Source organism: Saccopteryx bilineata, chromosome 1 (genome assembly GCF_036850765.1).
Source record: "Saccopteryx bilineata isolate mSacBil1 chromosome 1, mSacBil1_pri_phased_curated, whole genome shotgun sequence".
Lineage (NCBI taxonomy): Eukaryota > Metazoa > Chordata > Mammalia > Chiroptera > Emballonuridae > Saccopteryx > Saccopteryx bilineata.
The window spans coordinates 85843848-85863708 of NC_089490.1; the positions used below are offsets into that span (position 1 = coordinate 85843848).

Consider the following 19861-nt stretch of genomic DNA (forward strand, 5'->3'; position numbering starts at 1 on the left):
TAGACTGTGCTACTAGAACAGCACGGACCCTATCACTGCCTGTGGTTTCCACCTCTGGCCTTGATTTACCCTTTGCTGGACCTGGATCACCTCTCCCCTGCTATCCTAGAAGCAACCCCTTACCTAGTGCTATAGGCCCAGCACCAGCACTTCCTCTGAAAAGCTCTCCTGAACTCTCCCCACCCAGAGCTGGCTGGCTCCCTTCTGTGGGTGCCTCTCTGCACACTCCCACCAAGCTGTCACAGGGCCCAGCTGTGTCACCTGAATGCCCAGCACCAGCACATGGTCTGGCATAGAGCTGGCATCACAGAGTGAATCTTCCAGTTCTGTTCCTGGTACACTGACATTTAGAGGGAGGGGCAAATCGCAAATCACAAAACACGCTGGACCTGTATTTAGATGGACCTCAATTGAGCCTCTGTCTCAAATACTTTGATCAGGCCTTCCCCTCACTGGGCTTCAGTTTCTTCTGTTGAATGAAAACTATGAAAGTCTCTAAGGCCCGTCCTGTGGGACTCCTCTCTCACCTCCGGCAAGAGAGGGGAGGAGTGACTTGCCCAAGGTCTCACAGGGCTCAGCTCTGAGCTAAACATCACTAAACCTAGGAGTCAGGAGGCTGCTGTCCCTGCTGTCCATGCCCAGTTGGGGCAGTGCTGAGGCCTAGCCATCTCTGTCCCTACTGGCTTAGACTGAGGGAGCCTCAAGGGGGCCTGTGCCAACCCAGCAACAGCCTCTACTCCCTCCACAAATCACCTCTGAACATGCATGCTTCAGCTTGTTTAAATCCAACACACTTGTTTATTGTGAAAACAATGTAAGCTCTGCTTGGATGCTGAGGCCCCAGGTTTGAAACCCCGAGGTCGCAGGCTTGAGCAAGAGGTCACTGTCTTGGCTTAAGCCCCCAGTCAAAGAACAAATGAGAAGCAATCAATGAACAACTAGAGTGAAACCACTACAAGTTGATGCTTCTCATCTCTCTCCCTTCCTGTGTGTGTGTCTCTATCTCTCTCCCTCCCTCTCTCTCTCAAGGAAAAAACAAAAGTTAAAAAAAAAAACAACACAGCCCTGACCTGCTCTTTGCAGAGACTAAGCATATCTCCTCCCCTGCACTACAGTCCCATTTACAGACGAGGAACAGGTTCAGAGAGTGGGAGAGATGCACCAAGATCACCTGACTGGGTGGTGCAGCCCCAAGAACTATGAGTCTGACTGTACGCTCACTAGACCTGGGCTACCCTCTCCGGCTAGGACTGTCCACCTTCAGAAGGTCACTCTAGCCCAGGCTGGAAAGCTATGATTAGAGTGTCATCCCAATGTGCAGAGGTTGTCAGGTCAATCCCTGGTCAGGGCACATACAGAAACAGATCAATGTTTCTGTCTTCCTTCCTCTCTAAAATCTATAAATTTTTTAAAAATTAAAAAAAAAAAGTCACACTCCAGATAGGGAAAAGAGAATGTTGGCCAAACAGGTGTGTTAGGCTTGCTTGCAGTACTTTGCCTGATTGGAGCTTGGGCGCGGGGCAGCACCATGTGTGTATAGTCTATGTAAGGCTGCAGGGTGCTTGCCCTCAGGGTGGCAGATTGTAAATTGTGGATTGCCTGCCTGCTTGGGAGGAGCCATCGTTTGCTATTGTTTGCGGGAGAAGGGGTTTTTACTTGTCAGCCTGGGCAGAGAGAGAAAGAGAGAGAGAGAGAAGCAGTTTTGCCCTGCCTGCTTGCTCATCCGTGTTGCGAGACTAATAAACGGAATGGCCCACCATCCTCTTGCTCCAGTTCCTTTACCGTCTGCCAAATCCGATGTGAACTTGCACGCCCACAGCACCTGGCCTTATGGAGGGTCAACACCCTGTATTCATTCAGCAGCACATTGACACTTAGCCTTCCACTAAGAGGCCAGGGAAAAGTATCATGGGTTTTAGGAAAATAGAACTCAAATGTGAATCCTGACTGTTCTATGTGACCCAGGAAAACCACTTCACTTCTCTGGTGTCAGTACCTACATCTGTGAATTGAATATAGGGGTACTCATCTCAGAGGATTCTGGCAAAAGTAAATGAAATGCTCAAGGTATGAGCTACATTGCACAAAGCAAACATGTAAGTCACTAACCTGCAAACCTCAGCCTCTGTCTGGCCCAGAAGAGCCCCATTTTCCTTCCTTCCTGAGCAGAATCTTGTCAGGCTGGGGTCTCCGACCCCCTGTCTTCAGGCCTGGCTTCCTTTGGTATTCTAGAAACACCCAGTCCTCCCAGTCCCAGTTTCCCCAGAGCTGCTCCTCGCTTTCTCCAGGGCCTCTCCAGGGGCCCCTCTGAACACCAGTTGCCAGGGATGAATCTCCCTCTTAAAGGGACATACTGATGGCCATAACAGCCACCCCACCTGGTCTTTCTGGGTCTGGGTCTCAGGGCAGTTCACTCCAGCTCTCTAAGTTTCAGTGTCCTCATCGCTGAAATGGGTTGTGGTGAGAATTCAGGGAGAGGCTGTGAAAGACATTTGTAAGGAAACTTCACTACAGGTCTAAGCACTGGGGTGCTATTGTTAGGAGCTTATCTTTGTCTTTGAAGAGGTGGACCCAACCCATAGCAGACATGCACTTCCTGCCCTATGGACCCCATCCTACAGCTTCCAGATTTCAGCATCGGGGTGAGGTCCAGACATTTGTATTTAACCAATTCCCTTGGAATTTTAAAGCAATGGAACAGGTGTTAGCTGTGAGAGATATTAGAGAATAATCTGGGCAGTTACAGCTCTATCCACAGGCTCCTGACTAGCCAGTGGCCAGAGTCACAGAGACCAAATCTGGTGCAGGGGAAAGAGTTCAGTCTTCCATGGAGATGGATGCTGTCTGCATCCAACAGAAAAATAACACCTTCTTGTTTTGGTCCCTATAGTGCTCCCAGGACTCACAACAGTGTCTAATTACACATTTATCTAACAAGTGAACCAAACTATGCTGCAGAGCCTAGAAAGATTTTTCCTTTTGCCTCAGGCTCCAATTTGATTCCTCAGCACAATTATTAATTCTGTCTTTTAAAGTTTTTAATATTTTAATCATTATGATTTTATTTTTGCATTAATTTTTTAAAGACTTTATTCCATTTTTTTTTTTCAGAGAAGAGAGAGAAAGAGAGAAGGGGGAGGGGCAGGAAGCATCAACTCCCATATGTGCCTTGACCAGGCAAGGCCAGGGTTTCGAACCGGTGATCTCAGTGTTCCAGGTCGATGCTTTATCCCACTGTGCCACCACAGATCAGGCTTTTTTTTCTTTTTTTTTGCATTAATTTTGATTTTAAAAACATTACATCATCCTACCTAACCAGGTGGTTGCACAGTGGATAGAGCATTCAACCTGGGACACTGAGGACCCAGGTTCAAATCCCCAAGGTTGCTGAAACCCCGAAGTCACTGGCTTGAGCATGGGGTCACCAGCTTGAGCATGGGGTCGCCAGCTTAAGCCTGGGATCATAGACATGACTCCATGGTTGCTGGCTTGACCGGGGATCAAGGCATGTATGAGAAAGCAATCAATGAACAACTAAAGTGCCGTAATTACAAGTTGATGCTTCTCATCTCTCTCCCTTCCTGTCTGTTTATCCCTGTTTGTCTCTCTGTCTCTCTCTCTCGCTAAACAAAAAAACTTCATCAGCCTGACCTGTGGTGGTGCAGTGGATAAAGCATCGACCTGGAATGCTGAGGTCGCTGATTCAAAACCCCAAGCTTGTCGGGTCAAGGCACATACGAGAAGCAACTACTACAAGTTGATGCTTCCCACTTGCCACTGCCCCCCTCCTTTCTCACTCTCTCTAAAATCAATAAATTTTTAAAAATTACATCAAAACACTTTATCTTTCCTGGCCTGTGGTGGCGCAGTGGCTAAAGCATTGACCTGGAACGCTGAGGTCGCGGGTTCAAACCCCTGGGCTTGCCTGGTCAAGGCATATATGGGAGTTGCTGCTTCCTGCTCCTCCCTCCCTTCTCTCTCTCTCTTTCCTCTCTAAAATAAATAAATAAAATCTTAAAAAAAAAAGACACTTTATCTTTATTACTGAGCTTTTTGGTGCCGCTTTAAATTTTGTGCCTGCAGCAAATACCTCACTCACCCAGCTCACCCTGGTCTCAGCCCTGTCAGCCAAGTAGGTGCTCTGTGCAGCTTTGGGCACATCCCTTTCCTTTTTCTTCATCAAGTGGAAACAATAACACCTCCTAGAGCTTTCGTGAGAGTGAACGAAGACATGTTGTCAAGTGCCCAGTATGATGGCTGGCACATCGTAAAGGATAGATAAATATCAGTTATTACTATCTCACCTTGTATAGTCCTATCAGGTGGGGATTATGTCCCCATTATATAGATGACGAAGCAGTAACCAAACTGCAGTTTTCTGGACTCTGACTCCAGTAGTCTCCTCAGGGAAGTTACTCAGACAGAAAAAAAAACAGGCCATCAAAAGCATGGTGCACAACAGTGCCACTCATAGGTGTGTGGATGAGTGTGTCTCTATATGTACAAAACTGTCATATTGATTACAGGCATCAGGGCAAGGATGACAAATATAGCAAAAATCCCTTTTCAGGCATAGCCTCAAGCTAAAGGGCAACCCCTGGACAGAATGACAGCAAGAATAACAGAGGGAAAGTGTTGATCAAATAAGTTTATAAATATGATATATTGGTTTGCTCGCTCATAGTTTGCATTGGGTGTGGGGTACAGGCTGTAAGCAAGCAGGGTCATTATACCCTAAGGCTTAGTTTTAAGACTAAGCCTTTCCCACCCTAAGTGACTTTGTGTCAGAGACTTCCTTGTTTGTATTTGGATTAAAGCTTTTGATTTCTTTTTTTTTTTTTTTTTTTTTTTGTATTTTTCTGAAGCTGGAAACGGGGAGGCAGTCAGACAGACTCCCGCATGCGCCAGACCGGGATCCACCCGGTACGCCCACCAGAGGGCGATGCTCTGCCCCTCCGGGGCGTCGCTCTGTCGCGACCAGAGCCACTCTAGCGCCTGGGGCAGAGGCCAAGGAGCCATCCCCAGCACCTAGGCCATCTTTTGCTCCAATGGAGCCTCAGCTGCGGCTGCGGGAGGGGAAGAGAGAGACAGAGAGGAAGGAGAGGGGGAGGGGTGGAGAAGCAGATGGGCACCTCTCCTGTGTGCCCTGGTCAGGAATCGAACCCGGGACTTCCGCACGCCAGGCCGACGCTCTACCACTGAGCCAATCGGCCAGGGCCGGTTTTGATTTCTACTCTATAAAATGGGGCAGACCGGGAGCTTGCTCTCTCTTGGCTCCTGAGATTAGCATTAGAGAAGAGGAAAGCAGAGAAAGACCATGTGGAGGAGAGGAGAAACAGCCAAGATGGTGGAGTGCTCCAGTTTGTGCAGAGTTTGTGCAAAGAGAAGGAGATGGGGAACAGAGGTGAATAAGGCTGGTGAGCTAGAAACCTTTGATTCTAGGAAATTCAGATAAGTCAGTGGCTTCGGGAGTCCTGAATGGGAAGGGAAGTGTCTTCCCACTGTGTGTATTTCTTGCCCGCCAGGTGCAAGCTAGAATTAAAGCTAATGGCCTACCAGTTCTTGGCTCTGTTTTTCATTACTGTCTGTTCGAATCAAATGCGAACCTGCACTGGCCAGGCAGCTGTGATGGTGGCTGTCAATACTGGCTTTACAGAAAGCCATCTGGTAAAGTCCAGAGCCTGAGCAAAGGCCATCAAATTTCCTCAAGTTCAAGATTTTTAGGGCAAAGGCATTCACAGGGAGGGGCAAATCATAGAGTGATTGATGGCAGGCAGTCCCACCCCCGCACTGCCTGGCCCTGCACTGTGAAATCAAGGCCCTGCTCCTGTCCAGCCCCTCCATCACAAGATGTAATCAGGCCTGACCAGGCAGTGGTGCAGTGGATAGAGCTTTGGATTGGGATGCAGAGGATCCAGGTTGGAAACCCCAAGGTCACCGGCTTGAGTGTGGGATCACAGACATAATTCCATGGTCACTATCTTAAACCCAAGGTCGTTGGTTTGAGCAAGGGGTCACTTGCTCTGCTGTAGCCCCGCCTCCTCTTTCTCCCTGCCCCCACCCCGTCAAAGCACATATGAGAAAGTAATCAATGAACAACTAACGTGCTGCAATGAAGAATTGATGCTTCTCATCTCCCTTCCTGTCTGTCTGTCCCTATCTGTCCCTCTCTCTATCTCTGTCTCTGTCACACACACACACACACACATATACACACACACACACACACACAAGCAATCAGAATCAACCCACCACTTACCAACTCTGGCCCAGCCCCTTTCCTCTGGGTACTAACTCTCACACCCTGAGGGGCCTAGGCCCCGCCTCCGTGTGGGTTGAAACAATCCGACAGTTACAGCGGGCCTGTGCTCCGTCCCCTTCTCTGCTTGGTGCAATCAGAATCCTTAGGAGTCTGCTCAGATCCGGCTAATACAGTCAGGCTCCGCCCTCCTATTAGACCACGCCCAGACCACGCCCTTATGCGTCTGTGCAAGCAGGCCTGACTGAGGGCCCCGCCCCTCCTAGCTCTGCGCTTTCAAGGCCCCGCCCTATCCATCCTCTTCCGGGCGCGGCTTTGGCAGCCACATCTCCCGACTCTTCCTGGCGCGCAGAGCTGCAGCCATAGCGATGACGGCTGAGGGCTCCCGAAGGAGGGATCGCGTCCTCTGCCTGTTTGACGTGGACGGGACGCTCACGCCGGCTCGCCAGGTAGGGCCCCGACGTTCGGAAGCTCCAGTCGGAACTGTCACGCGGACACCCGGAGGCCGAATGTGGGGCCTGCAGCAGCCCGGACCTCTATGACCAAGTGTGAACTGCATTGGTACCGGACCCCTAACTCCCAGGGACTGCCCACTGGGAGTGAGGGACAACCGGGCCCTCACGTCTCAACCCGCGAGCGTCCGCTACCACCTTCTGCCCGCCAGCATCCCGGCTGGGGAGATTCTGGAGAGAGGAGGCTGCGAGCGGGAGCCTAGCTTCCTTCCTTACCCCTCTGCCAGGCTTCCACACACCAGGGCCTGGCTTCCGAAGGCCCCCGCCTCCCCAGCCGGAGCTGTCACCCTAGTTCAGCCCTAGAACGCACCAGTAGCCGGAAGTTGATGTCTGAACCGGGGTTTCAGAAGGGGCTTGGAGTGAATTCAAGCGTCAGAGTCGCCATCTAGTGGCGGTTAGGGACGTGTCTCAGAACCATCCTACCCGACCTTACAGGCCTGGGCCTGGGTCTAGTTTATGAAACCCCTCTTCCACTTTACTTCCCACTCCCAACCGTTGAGGGAAGGAGGGAGGGCTTACTGTACCTTTTTGGTTGAGTGTGGGATCTGCCCACCTGGAGGTGAGAGTTTCCAGACCTAACCTGGGGATTGTGGCACTGAGAGGGTGGAGTACAGTTCTAAAGGCATCTCACTATGTTCATCCTCCAACCTGTGCTCCACACCCAGTTTTTCTCCCTTTGGATTTCACCCTGGATGAGCCCCGAGACCCATCCTCACCAGCTGGGTGCCTGGATAAACAGGCCTCTTTTTTGTCAGCCCTGAGTGTACTCCACTCTCCAGTCTGGGACCAAAAGGACCAACTGAGGGGTCTCTTAGAGCGGAGAGCCAGTACAGCTGGGTTACAGCTAGTGGGAACCCAGGTCTTAGCATCTCTCTTAGGCCCCAAAAGCCTCATCCTTTACCCAATGGGAGGGCCCTGGGGGCCCAGGGAGGACTCAGGCTTTCCTGCCTTACAGCTACTCTGAGTCCTCAGGGATGGGAGAAAGATGACAGTGGAGGGAGAGTGGCAGGGTCTAGGAACAGCCCCCACCCTTTCCTCTGACTCTTTGCTCCTACGACCCATCAGCCTGTACAAGAATGGTGTGTTAGCCCCGGCCCCATAGCTGGGTTGGCTGGTTGATTGGGTATCATCTAATATACAGGTTGGATCCCCCTGGTCAGAGCACATACAGGAACAGATTGATGTTTCTGTCTCTTTCTCCCTTCCTCTCTCTCTCTAAAATCAATAAATAAATTGAAGAAATAAAAAGAACAGTGTGTTAGTGCTGTTCATTATGTCCTTAGTGCATTTATTATTATTGATTTGAGAAAGAAACATTGATTTGTTGTTCTACTTATATATGCACTAATTCTTGTATGTTTGCCCTGACCAGGGATCAAACCCTCTTCAACCTTGGCATATCAGAACAACACTCTAACCAACCGAGCTAAGCTTCTCAGCCTAAGGACTTTTCTTAGTGCTTTTTATTTTTTTAATTTACTTTAATGAATTAATTCTTATATTTATTTTTAGAGAATGGCAGAGAGAGAGAGTGACAGGCAGGAACATCGAGCTGTTCCTGTATGTACCTTGATCGGGGGTTGAACCAGCAACCTCTGCTCTTTGGGATGACGCTCCAACCAACCAAGCTATCTGGCCAGGGCTTAATTTTTTATTTATTGATTGATTTTTAGAGAGACAGAGAAGAGGAAAGGCAAGAGGAGGGAGGGAGAAGGAAGCATTCATTTGTTGTTAAACTCAGTCCTGTGTTTATTTGTTGCTTTCCGTGTGTGCCCTGACCTTGTTCATTCGGGGTGATACTCTAACCAACTGAGCTAATTGGCCAGGGTGCCTTAGTGCTTTTTAAAAGTTAATTTTTAACTCTACAAGTATTCATAAATACATTCTCTTGTAAAGAATGAAGACGACAGAGAAGGCTAAAGTCCCCTCTGACTATGTCAGAATCCAACCTTCCCCAAAGTAATCTGATTGCCTGTTGTGTGGCTTCCTTTCAGACCTATATGTGGATCTGTTTTCCCAGAGAAAATATTAAGCATTGTTTTATGAGGCTTTATTTTTTTTTTCTTCAGAGAAAGGATTTTTTTTTGTGACAGAGACAGAGAGAGACAGACAGAGGGACAGACAGGCAGGAAGGGAGAGAGATGAGAAGCATCAGTTCTTCATTGCAGCTTCTTAGTCTCCTTAGTTGTTCATTAATTGCTTCCTCTTATGTGCCTTGACTGTGGGGCTGTAGCAGAGCGAGTGACCCCTTGCTCCAGCCAGCAACCATGAGGTCATGTCTATGATCCCATGCTCAAGCCAGCGACCCCGCACTGAAACCGATGAGCAACCTCGGGGTTTTGAAACTAGGTCCTCCGCGTCCCAGTGTGATGCTCTATCTACTGTGCCACTGCTTAGTCAGGCTATGAGGCTTGTTTGTTTGTTTGTTTATGTATTTGTTTGTTATGTGTATTTTTCTTAAGTGAGAGGTAGGGAGGCAGAGAGACAGACTCCCGCATGTGCCTGACTGGGTCCACCCAGCAAGCCCACTAGGGGGTGATGCTCTGCCCATCTGGGATGTTGCTCCATTGCAACTGGAGTCATTTTAGTGGCTGAGGCGGAGACCCTGATGCCATCCTCAGTGCTGGGGCCATTGCTCCAGGCCATTGCTTCAGTGGAGTTTTGGCTGTGGGAGGGGAAGAGAGAGAGAAGGGAGGGGGAGGGGGGAGAAGCAGGTGGTCTCTTCTCCTGTGTGCCCTGACCAGGAATTGAACCGGGACATCCACACGCTGAGTGGATGCTCTACCACTGAGCCAACTGGCCAAGGCTCTTATAAGGCTTTTTAAAAAACTAAGTGGTAGCCCTGGCCAGATAGCTTGATTGGTTAGAGCGTCATCCTGAAGCACAGAGGTTGCCACTTCGATCCCTGGTCAGGGCACATACAGGAACAGATCAATGTTTCTGTCTCTCTCTCCCCCTCTCCTTTCTTCTTTCACTAAAATCAATAAATAAAATAAATTTTTTAAAAATTAGTATCATACAGCATACTTTGTGTGCCTCCCTGAAAGTTGCTTTTGACAATTAGCATGTCTTGGGACTCTCCCATGTTAGAAATACAGGCCTGCCTTATTCTGTTTAACCACAGTATAATATTTCAGAACAGGTATGTGCCATTCTTTGATTGACAAGCATGTCAGTTGTCTGCAGTTTTCAACTATTACAAACCATACCTCGATGGACCTCCATATACACATAGACAAGAGAATGGAAATCTGGATGACAGGACACATTCATTTTAAGTTTTAATAGCTCTTGCCAAATTACCCTCCAAAAAAAGCTGTACCAATTTACACTCTCACCAGCAGCATTTGAAAGTGCCTGTTTCCCCTGTATCGTCATCTACTCTTAACATTGTCAGCTTTGAATATTTCAATGTTTGTAAACATTAGTTGACATTTCCATAATGGGGAATCTTTTTCACATAATCAGTCACCAGTTAATTGCTTGTACATTTCCACACACTTCCTAACAGTGACCCTCTCCAGGTGTTGCTACTGTGATCCCCATTTTATTTTATTTTTATTTTTATTTATTTATTTATTTATTTATTGTATTTTTCTGAAGCTGGAAACAGGGAGAGACAGTCAGACAGACTCCCGCATGCGCCCGACCGGGATCCACCCGGCACGCCCACCAGGGGGCGACACTCTGCCCACCAGGGGGCAATGCTCTGCCCCTCCGGGGCGTCGCTCTGTTGCGACCAGAGCCACTCTAGTGCCTGGGGCAGAGGCCAAGGAGCCATTCCCAGCGCCCGGGCCATCTTTGCTCCAATGGAGCCTCACTGCGGGAGAGGAAGAGAGAGACAGAGAGGAAGGAGAGGGGAGGGATGGAGAAGCAGATGGGCGCTTCTAGAGAACAAAGAAGGCAAAGAAAAGCAATGCCATTTGTCCAAGGTCAGCCCACTATTGAGGGACAAGAGCCAGGGTTTGAACCCAAGTGCATCTGATTTTCTTTTTTAACTTATCCATTGATTTTAGAGAAAGAGAGAAAAGAACAGAGAGAGAGAGGCAGAAAACATTGATCTGTTTCTGTATGTGCCCTGACCAGGGATCAAACCCACAACCTTTGTGTATTGGGACGATGCTTAAACAAGCTATCTGGCCAGGGCGCATCTCATTTTTTAAGATCTGTGTTCTAAACCTTGAACTGCCTCAGATCCAGTGGAATATGGGCTCCCTAGATTCTGAGCACCTTGTGAGGGCTAAGTGGAGGCCCCGGACATGCTGACAGTCAAAATCCTGTGCTTCCCTGCTCTGCTGCAGAAAATTGACCCTGAAGTGGCTGCCTTCCTGCAGAAGCTGCGAAGTAGGGTGCAGATCGGTGTGGTGGGCGGCTCTGACTACTCTAAGATCGCTGAGCAGCTGGGAGAGGGGGATGAAGGTAGGAGGAGGAGGCCAGAACCAGCTCCGTAGTTTGGGTGGGGGTAGGGGTAAAGAGTTTGGGAGATTCCTGGACCAATGTGCCTTCAAAGACCCAATGCTACTTCTGTGGGGCATTGGAAGGAAGTAGAGGGAACAGCCAGAGGTTTCCCTCGTGGTTTCAGCAACCATTTAGTGAGCACCTGTCGTGTCAAGCACTGCTGTTTTTTTTTTTTTTTGAGAAACAGCAGAGAACAAAGCAGGCAGAATCCTGCCTTTATGTATTGATAGTTTACCTTCTCAGTTCTCCCTGCTGAGTCTTAATTTCCTTATCTTTAAAATGGGCATAATCAATAATGGCTACCATTTGTTTAAAATAACTGTTAACTTCCTTTCATTTAATCCTCACAACTATAGGGTGGACACGATTATCCCATTTTACAGAGGAGGATACTGAAGTCACCTCGGAAGGTTTTGGACCCCAAGCCCCTGTTCTTAGCTGAGTTCCTGATCTTAGCTCAGGGAGGTCAGCTCCTCAAACCAGAAACTTCCTTGAATTTCCCTCCTACCACTCCCTGTTCATTCCAGCCAGTCCAGAAATATCTCCCTATGTGTCCGTGTCTTCATTTCAACCACCCCACCATTGTCCAGGGGATCACCTCCCCCTGGACCCTGCAACAGCCTCTGGCTGTGTTTCTTGTGCCTACCCCCTCCTGCTTACTCCAGTCACTTCTTCAGGCAGCCAGAGCTGAAAACTCCCGCAACCAGCCCTGACAACACAGTGATGGAAGCTGTAAAACAAAACAGAAGCCCCTTTACAGAGGGATGGTGGGAGCGTGGAACAGAAATGACGCCCTCTGCTGGACAGTCCTGGAAGACTTCCAGAAGAGGGAGCCAGGTCTTGGAGGAGTAGACAGGGAGGGAGGGAAGAAGGAGGGCATACCAGGTAGAAGACCAACCAGCATGAGCCTTGAGGTGGGACTGGTTTCTTTGCTTGTTTGTATAAAACCAAAGCTGCAGAAGGTGGGAAGTATAGAGAAGCAGGTTCAGAATGGAACAAATGGGCTTTGAACGCCAAACCAAGAAATGTGGACTTATCTCTCTCTTGGCTCTGGGTACCTGGTCTCATGCTCTGTATTTCTTCCCTGGACTCTCTGTGTCCCAAAAGTCATCGAGAAATTTGATTATGTGTTTGCCGAGAATGGAACAGTGCAGTATAAGCATGGACAACTGCTCTCCAAGCAGGTTAGTGCTCTCCCAGGGCCCTAACCCAGGATACTTTTCCACAATGAGATAGTCCATGGTTCCTTCTGTCCTGGGTGGGGGGAGTGGCACCATAACCACCATGCTCAGAGCCCTGTCTTCCTTGCCCAGACCATCCAGAACCACTTAGGGGAGGAACTGCTACAGGATTTGATCAACTTCTGCCTCCGCTACATGGCCCTGCTCAGACTTCCCAAGAAGCGGTGAGACCCTGCCCCTCCTGTTGTCCAGCCCCTCCTCCCAATTCTGGGCCTGAGCAGGGAAGAGGAAGGTCTCTCCATGAGACCTAGAGATGCTCCAGCCTGATTTATTGGGGTAGATTCTTGTCCCTTGTGAAGTGCGAATGAGGCTGGATTGAATTCAGGGACATTCTCTCTTCCTCTCCGGCTCCCGTCCTCTCTCCCATCCCCATTACCATCAGTGGAACCTTCATCGAGTTCCGGAATGGCATGCTGAACATCTCACCCATCGGCCGGAGCTGCACCCTGGAGGAGCGAATTGAGTTCTCCGAATTGGACAAGGTACCACCTTAAGCTGTAGGACCTCAGTCACTCAATCTCTCTGAGCCTTTCTTTTTTGTGTGACAGAAAGAGAGACAGAGGGACAGACAGGAAGGGAGAGAGATGAGAAGCATCAATTCTTCACTGTGGCACCTTAGTTGTTCATTGATTACTTTCTTCTATGTGCCTTGACCGGGAAGGGGGGGCTACAGCACAGCGAGTGACCCTTTGCTCAAGCCAGCGACCTTGGGCTTCAAGCCAGCAGCAACTTTTGGGTTCAAGCCAGTGACCATGGGGTCATGTCTATGATCCCAAGCTCAAGCCAGCAACTATGAGGTCATGTCTATGATCCCACGCTTAAGCCAGCAACCCTGTGCTCAAGATGGACTCCCTGTGTCCCAAGCCAGATGAGCCTGTGCTCAAGCCAACAACCTTGGGGTTTTGAATCTGGGTCGTTCGCATCCCAATGCTCTATCTACTGTGCCACTGCCGGTCAGGCTGAGCCTTTATTTTTTTTCAGTGAGATGGATTGGTGGGAGAGTGTTCTGATGGAACCAATACCCTTTTGGACCTCTACCATGTGCCATGGTTGAAGGCACATATGCATCTTTCCAACATTGCTGGTTTCCCTCCCCTGGTGACTGATGCCAAACTTACACCTTGGGCATCCTCCACGGGGCCCAACAACCATTCCTATTGATTCAGCTTCCAGAGCGGTCTCAGATCTGTTCACCTGAATGTCCCTCCCACTCCCCCAACACACCAGAAAACCAGTCTGTTCTCCAGCAGTGCCTTTGAAAACCTTATAAAGCACATCTGTCCTGTCTGCTCTCTGCTTATGGCCTTTCCATGGCCACCACTGTCGACTGGACAGCGCTCCATCTTCCTGTGGTACCCTGAGTCCTGTGGGGTCTGCCTGGCTCAGGCCCACCTCTTCAGCCTTCTCTCTGCATCTGTGCTTAGAGCAGGGGTCGGGAACCTATGGCTCGCGAGCCAGATGTAGCTCTTGATGGCTGCATCTGGCTTGCAGACAAATCTTTAATAAAAATAATAATAACGTTAAAAATATAAAACATTCTTATCGCTTCTCGGCCTTTTGGCTAAGATCAAGTGTAGTATCTGTTCTTATCAGTTTAATATCTGATACGTCCTCTATCCGAGGACAATATATTAAATGGATTTTTGGAGCTGGGAGATGGAATAGGAGCTTGCTCCGTCCACTCCACGCATCGACCCGGTATTGCAGTACTTCCGGGAACGGTGCACCCCCGCTGGGGGCCAAATAAAAAAAAAAAATATATATATATATAAAACATTCTCATGTATTACATTCATTTCCTACCTCTCGTGTTCATGGTTGCGGGACAACACCAAATTTTTATTGGATAATGTGTAACATACACAGGTCGTTATATGGCTCTCACAGAATTACATTTTAAAATATGTGGCGTTCGTGGCTCTCTCAGCCAAAAAGTTTCCCGACTCCTGGCTTAGAGCATACCAAGGTCCCCCTTTGGATGTGCTTCCCCTGCTAACCCCTGACTTGCAGGGGTTGTCACCCTAATTTCCCACCCCTTTCCCTTCAGGGATGGAGCAAGTCCATTTGTCTAAGCCTTTTCATGCTGGCCCATTCCTGCCCTCTTTGATCTGACCTTCTGTTCTCCCCCTTACACCTTCCACTCCGGCTGTGTCCTCTTTGCTGATTGTAAGAAGCAGGCAATCTCCCACTTCCCAGCTGTGCCCTCAGACCCAGTTGTTGCCCTCTCAGTGGGGCCTCCCCCCCCTCCAAGAATTACATTTCACATTGCATCCCCTTGTACCTCCTACTACTCTATTTGACTTCTCCCCAAGCAGCTATCCCCCTCTTAATGGCTGTATCATGTGCTTTTTATTTTTATTTTTTATTTATTTTATTTTTTTGTATTTTTCCAAAGCTGGAAACGGGGAGGCAGTCAGACAGACTCCCGCATGCGCCCGACCGGGATCCACCCAGTATGCCTACCAGGGGGCGATGCTCTGCCCATCTGGGGCATTGCTCTGTTGCAACCAGAGCCATTCTAGCACCTGAGGCAGAGGCCATGGAGCCTTCCTCAGCGCCCGGGCCAACTTTGCTTCAATGGAGCCCTGGCTGCAGGAGGGGAAGAGAGAGTCAGAGAGGAAGGAGAGGAAGAGGGGTGGAGAAACAGATGGGCGCTTTTCCTGTGTGCCCTGGCCGGGAATCAAACCCGGGACTCCTGCATGCCAGGCTGATGCTCTACCACTGAGCCAACCGGCCAGGGCCTCATGTGCTTTTTATTGATTTTTTTTTTAATTGATTTTTAGAGAGAGGGGAGAGAGAGAGAAGGGGGAGGAGCAGGAAGCATCGACTCCCATATGTGCCTTGACCAGGCAAGCCCAGGGTTTCGAACCGGCAACCTCAGTGTTCCAGGTCGACGCTTTATCCCACTGCGCAACCACAGGTCAGGCCCCTCATGTGCTTTTTAAATCTTGGTTATTGTCTGGCTGCCCCGCCAAAGCTGTAGGCTCCTTAAGGGCCAGGATTTCTGTGGCTGTTCACTGCTGAATCCCCTGTGCCCAGCACATGCCTGGAAGATAGCAAGGGCTCAGTAAATACTTTTTGAATGAATGAAATAGATGGTATTATCCCCATTTTATGAATGAGGAAACTAAGGCTCAGAGAGGACAAGTGACTTGCCCAAGGTCACATAGGAAATTCGTTGCAAAGATTTGAACTTAAGACCCTGATTACTATCCTCTGGTGTTTCCACCAGAGGCAGGGCAGGGGGACTCTGACACCTCCCAGTTTGGTGAAACCCACCCCCATTGTGTCCAGAGGCTTAGGGACAATACCCACAGGTATGGGAACTTTTCTTGAAGTAGTTAAGACTGACCATTGGCAGAAGAACCCCCTCCTCACATATAGTGAGAGGTGGCACCTTCTCAGGACACCCAGGTTTTCAATCCCAACTCTACCTTTTACCTGTCTAGTCACCTGGAAAGGTAGCTTTACTACTGTGTGCCTCCGCTTTCTCATCTGTAAAGTGGGGTAATCATAGTTCCCATCTTGTGGAATGTAATGAGAAGGTCTGGCAACAATGACTCTCCCCACAGCCCCAAGGAGGGTCTTCTCTTTCCTCTTTGGCTGTTGTTTTGCATCTGGTGTTGGAGAGGGGCATGTACCTTCTGGTCTCCTGTGTGCCCTATACCAGTCCAGATCTCATATAAATGCTTTATTCTCCTTTGGTTTAGTCCCCCAAGGATAGGTAGTTTCCTTCCTCAGATTAAGAGACTAAGGCCAGAGGTCACAGTGCTAGTCCCTGCTGAGGCTGGACTTGTCATATGGAGCTGTCTAGTGACCAGCCTGGTTGTTCAGAGACAGAAGGTGCAGCCAACTGGAGCCATTTGGGAACATTTATCCAGAAAAGTTAGGTGACTTGACCATGGTCACATAGCCAGGAAGCACAGCAGCTGCGCCTAGAACCCAGGCAACTGCCTTGATCTCTTAGGCTGGGTGATAGCTGGTCTTACAACTCATGTCCTCCCTGGACCACCTCTCTAGGCTCCAAACTACCAACTGTCGCCTGCCTCTCCTTCCATTCTAGTCCCACCCAACTCTTTGACTAAAACTCAGTATGAGGCTCTCTACTCCCTGCCCTGAAATCCCCAGTGGCTTTTGGTCCCCCAGGCCCAAACTCCCCAACAGGCCTGAGGCTCTGTGTGAATTGACCATCCAGCCGAGCTCTCATTCCTGCTTTGGCCACATGGAGACTGCCCACCTCTGTCCTTCGGTCACAGCGAGCCTGCACTGAGTGAGCCAGCCACTCCTGTGGCACTGGCTCCTATTAGTGCAGCAGCCAAAATGGCTGTTCCTCCAGGCTCAGAATGGCTGTTCCCCTCTATGGCCCCCACAGGGCCAGGCTGGGGATCCTCAGGCTGGTGAGTGAAAGTCCCCTTCTTCTATGTTATAGATATGCTGCATACTTCTCTAAGGTCTTGCCCAGAGTGGTGAGCTGGGGCCTCCTAGGCACTGCTGAATCCTCCAGCCCCTGCCAGCCCACTGCACTCAGGAGATGTTCAGCAGATGAACGTTGTTTCATGGTGCTATGGCCATGCCTGGTATCGTGCTGACCTCTCTCTGAGCATCCACTGCCACTTATTCACAGGTCTTCATGTGCTCTTTGGGCCTGATGCTTATTTCTGGTATCTGAGCCATGGTTTGCTCTGTTGAACTGGGCAAAGCTGACAGGGATGAGCCCTGCCTGAGGTGGACTCAGTGATTTGAGACTCAGATTGCTCTCTCTCCTCAACCTTCTTCCTTTAGCCTCTGTTCCAACGTGTCCTTCAGAATACCCCACCCAGCCTGACTGGTGGTGGTGGAGTGGATAGAACATCGACCTGAGACACTGAGGAACCAGGTTCAAAACCCTGAGATCACCAGCTTGATTGCTGATCACATCAATTGATTGACATGATCCCAAGATCTCTCTAGCTTGAGCCCAAAGGTTGCTGGTTTGAGCAAGGGGTCACTGGCTTGGTTTGACTCCCTGGTCAAGGCACATATGAGAAGCAATCAATGAACAACCAAAGTGATACAACTACGAGTTGATGCTTCTTATCTCTCTCCCTGTGTCTGTCTCTCTCAGGAAAAAAAAAAAAAAAAAAAAAAAAGACAAAAAAACATACCCTACCCACATCCCCACTGGCAGGATGTGGCACTGAGTTCAGTCACAGACCTGGATTCAGGCCCTGGCTCTGCCACTATGACTGAGTGACCTTGAACAGGTGCAGCCCCTCTCTGAGCCTCAGCTTTCCATCGGTTAAGTCCCACGATATCCACATGGAAGACTTAGTGAGTTCACATAAATTGTGTGCCTGGCACGTGGAGGCCCTCTGAGCCTTGGTCCACTTTCTTCCCTCCTGCAGAAGGAGAAGATCCGGGAGAAGTTTGTGGAAGCTCTGAAAACTGAATTTGCCGGCAAAGGGCTGAGGTTCTCCCGAGGTATGTCCACCCGTGGGGGGCCTGAGAGGCCTGGCACTGGAGCCCCACACTCAACTTCAGGCTGCACTCCAACCCCTCTGGGCAGAGCAGGGGTAGGCTCAGCCCAAACAGTCAGGACTCCATATGTTACTGCCCCCCAGGCTGTCCCACCTAAACCCAGTCAACACCCCCACCCACCCACCCACCCAGTTGCTCAGGCCAAAAACTGGAGCATCTCCCTTGAGTTTTCTCCCTCACCTCTCCCAAGTCCAGTCTGCTAACAAGTCCTAGGGCTCTATTCCAAAATGCTTCTGGAATTTGACCAGTGCTTGTACCTTGGCCGCCACCCACTGTCTCATCCCAAGCTCTGCCTGGCTAACTCCAATGTGGCTGGTCTCCCACTGTTTCCTCACATTCCATGCATTCCCTATAGTGGCCAGAGGGGTCCTTCTGGACAAACAGACCATGTCATACCAGTTCTAAGAGCCCTCCATGGGCTCCTCCTCACTCTCCTAATGAAGCCCGGGGCCCCAGGACCTGCATGCCCTTACCTCTGCCCTCTCCTGGCCTTCTCTGTCACAGGGACACTCTATTCACTTACCTGCCTTGGGGACTGTACTTGCTCCCCAGCCACTCTGGCTTATATCTCAGATCAACGTCACCTCCATAGAGAAGTGTCCCCTGACCACACTGGCTAGACAGCTCCCCAAAACCCCCTGCCACCCCATGATTCACATGCTCTGAGGTGATCTGGTCTATTCATTGACTGTTCTCCCATTTGGATCAAAACTACCATGAGGATCCCGAGCTTGTCTGTTCCGTGCCCTGTGCCTGGGGCTTAGTAGGCACTCAAGGGTTTTTGAATGAATGAATGAAGGTCCTTGCCCAAGCTCACCCATGGGCCACCCTGGCTTTGTCTGCCCTGACCCTGCAGGAGGTATGATCAGCTTTGATGTCTTCCCTGAGGGCTGGGACAAACGCTACTGCCTGGACAGCCTGGACCAAGACAGCTTTGACACCATCCATTTCTTTGGGAATGAGACCAGCCCCGTGAGTGTGATTCAGCCCCAAGTCACCCCTCAGTAAACCCAGGACACAGGGTAGCAGAATAGACTTCTTGGCAAACTCCCAGAGAATAGCCAGTGCTCACCAGCCCATTATACAGGTTGAAAGGCTGGGACCCGAACTGGCTGGACACTTGTCCCACGTCACACAGCAAGTCAGGGCATACCTGGTAAAGGCCAATGAGGAGTGTTTCTGGGGGAGGGGGGCAGCTCTGCAGGAGCCAGTATGGGGAGGGGACCCCATGCCAGGGTGGGTGCTGGTCCTCCACCCTGGGAACCTTGTCCAGGCATCTCTTTCCCTGCCTTCTCTGTGTGCAGGGTGGGAACGACTTTGAAATCTATGCTGACCCCCGGACTGTGGGCCACAGCGTGGTCTCCCCTCAAGACACAGTGCAGCGATGTCGTGAGATCTTTTTCCCAGAGACAGCCCATGAGGCATGACCATGACTTCCAGAGAACTCCACTCAGACCTAAAGAGCATCCCTGGCCCTGGTATTGGGTGGGTGCTGGGCTTCTCCCCCTCTGGCTCAGGAGACCTGCCTCACATTACCTGTTGCAAGGCCCACCTCAACAGGCCTAGGGTCGGGTCTGTGCAGATGACTGTCTCCAGCAGTCAGCTCCTGGTGGGACTGGCTCTTCCTTTTCCTTCATGGCCCTGGCTACACTGCTGCTTGTACTTCGTAACAGAGCGGGTTTCTGTCTACACTGATAGGCATGTGTGAGTGTCCGTACAATACAGCACCCGCCTTGCCTTCCTCTTATAGACAGGGCGCAGAGCGCTGGGAAAGGTGTATACTGTATTTGCAAGAACTTTATCACAAATATTAAAGTTCCCAGAATAAGGTATGATGTCAGTTCTGTCTGAATGGAAAAATGGCGCCAGGCACA

The 19861-nt window shown here is 50.0% G+C and overlaps 2 protein-coding genes and 1 non-coding gene across 3 annotated transcripts in view; 2 read left to right on the top strand and 1 right to left on the bottom strand.

The window, feature by feature from the left end:
* The window catches only part of XRCC6 (X-ray repair cross complementing 6), a 62179-nt gene extending 60051 nt beyond the window's left edge, over window positions 1-2128 (bottom strand). Inside the window, exon 1 of the mRNA XM_066256885.1 lies at window positions 2110-2128. The gene's annotated coding sequence lies outside the window, so the exon portion shown is untranslated. The remainder of the gene's footprint in view (window positions 1-2109) is intronic.
* A 4428-nt stretch (window positions 2129-6556) lies between these two features.
* On the top strand, window positions 6557-19819 carry PMM1 (phosphomannomutase 1). Its single transcript, XM_066256805.1, has 8 exons — window positions 6557-6708; window positions 11073-11190; window positions 12337-12413; window positions 12543-12634; window positions 12853-12952; window positions 17855-17930; window positions 18844-18959; window positions 19292-19819. The coding sequence occupies exons 1-8, from the start codon at window positions 6628-6630 to the stop codon at window positions 19412-19414; spliced, it is 783 nt and encodes a 260-aa protein (XP_066112902.1). The 5' UTR covers window positions 6557-6627; the 3' UTR covers window positions 19415-19819.
* On the top strand, window positions 14012-14202 carry LOC136321430 (U2 spliceosomal RNA). The gene has a single exon (XR_010728676.1). It is a non-coding gene; the product is annotated as a U2 spliceosomal RNA (small nuclear RNA).
* Window positions 19820-19861: the final 42 nt, after the last annotated feature.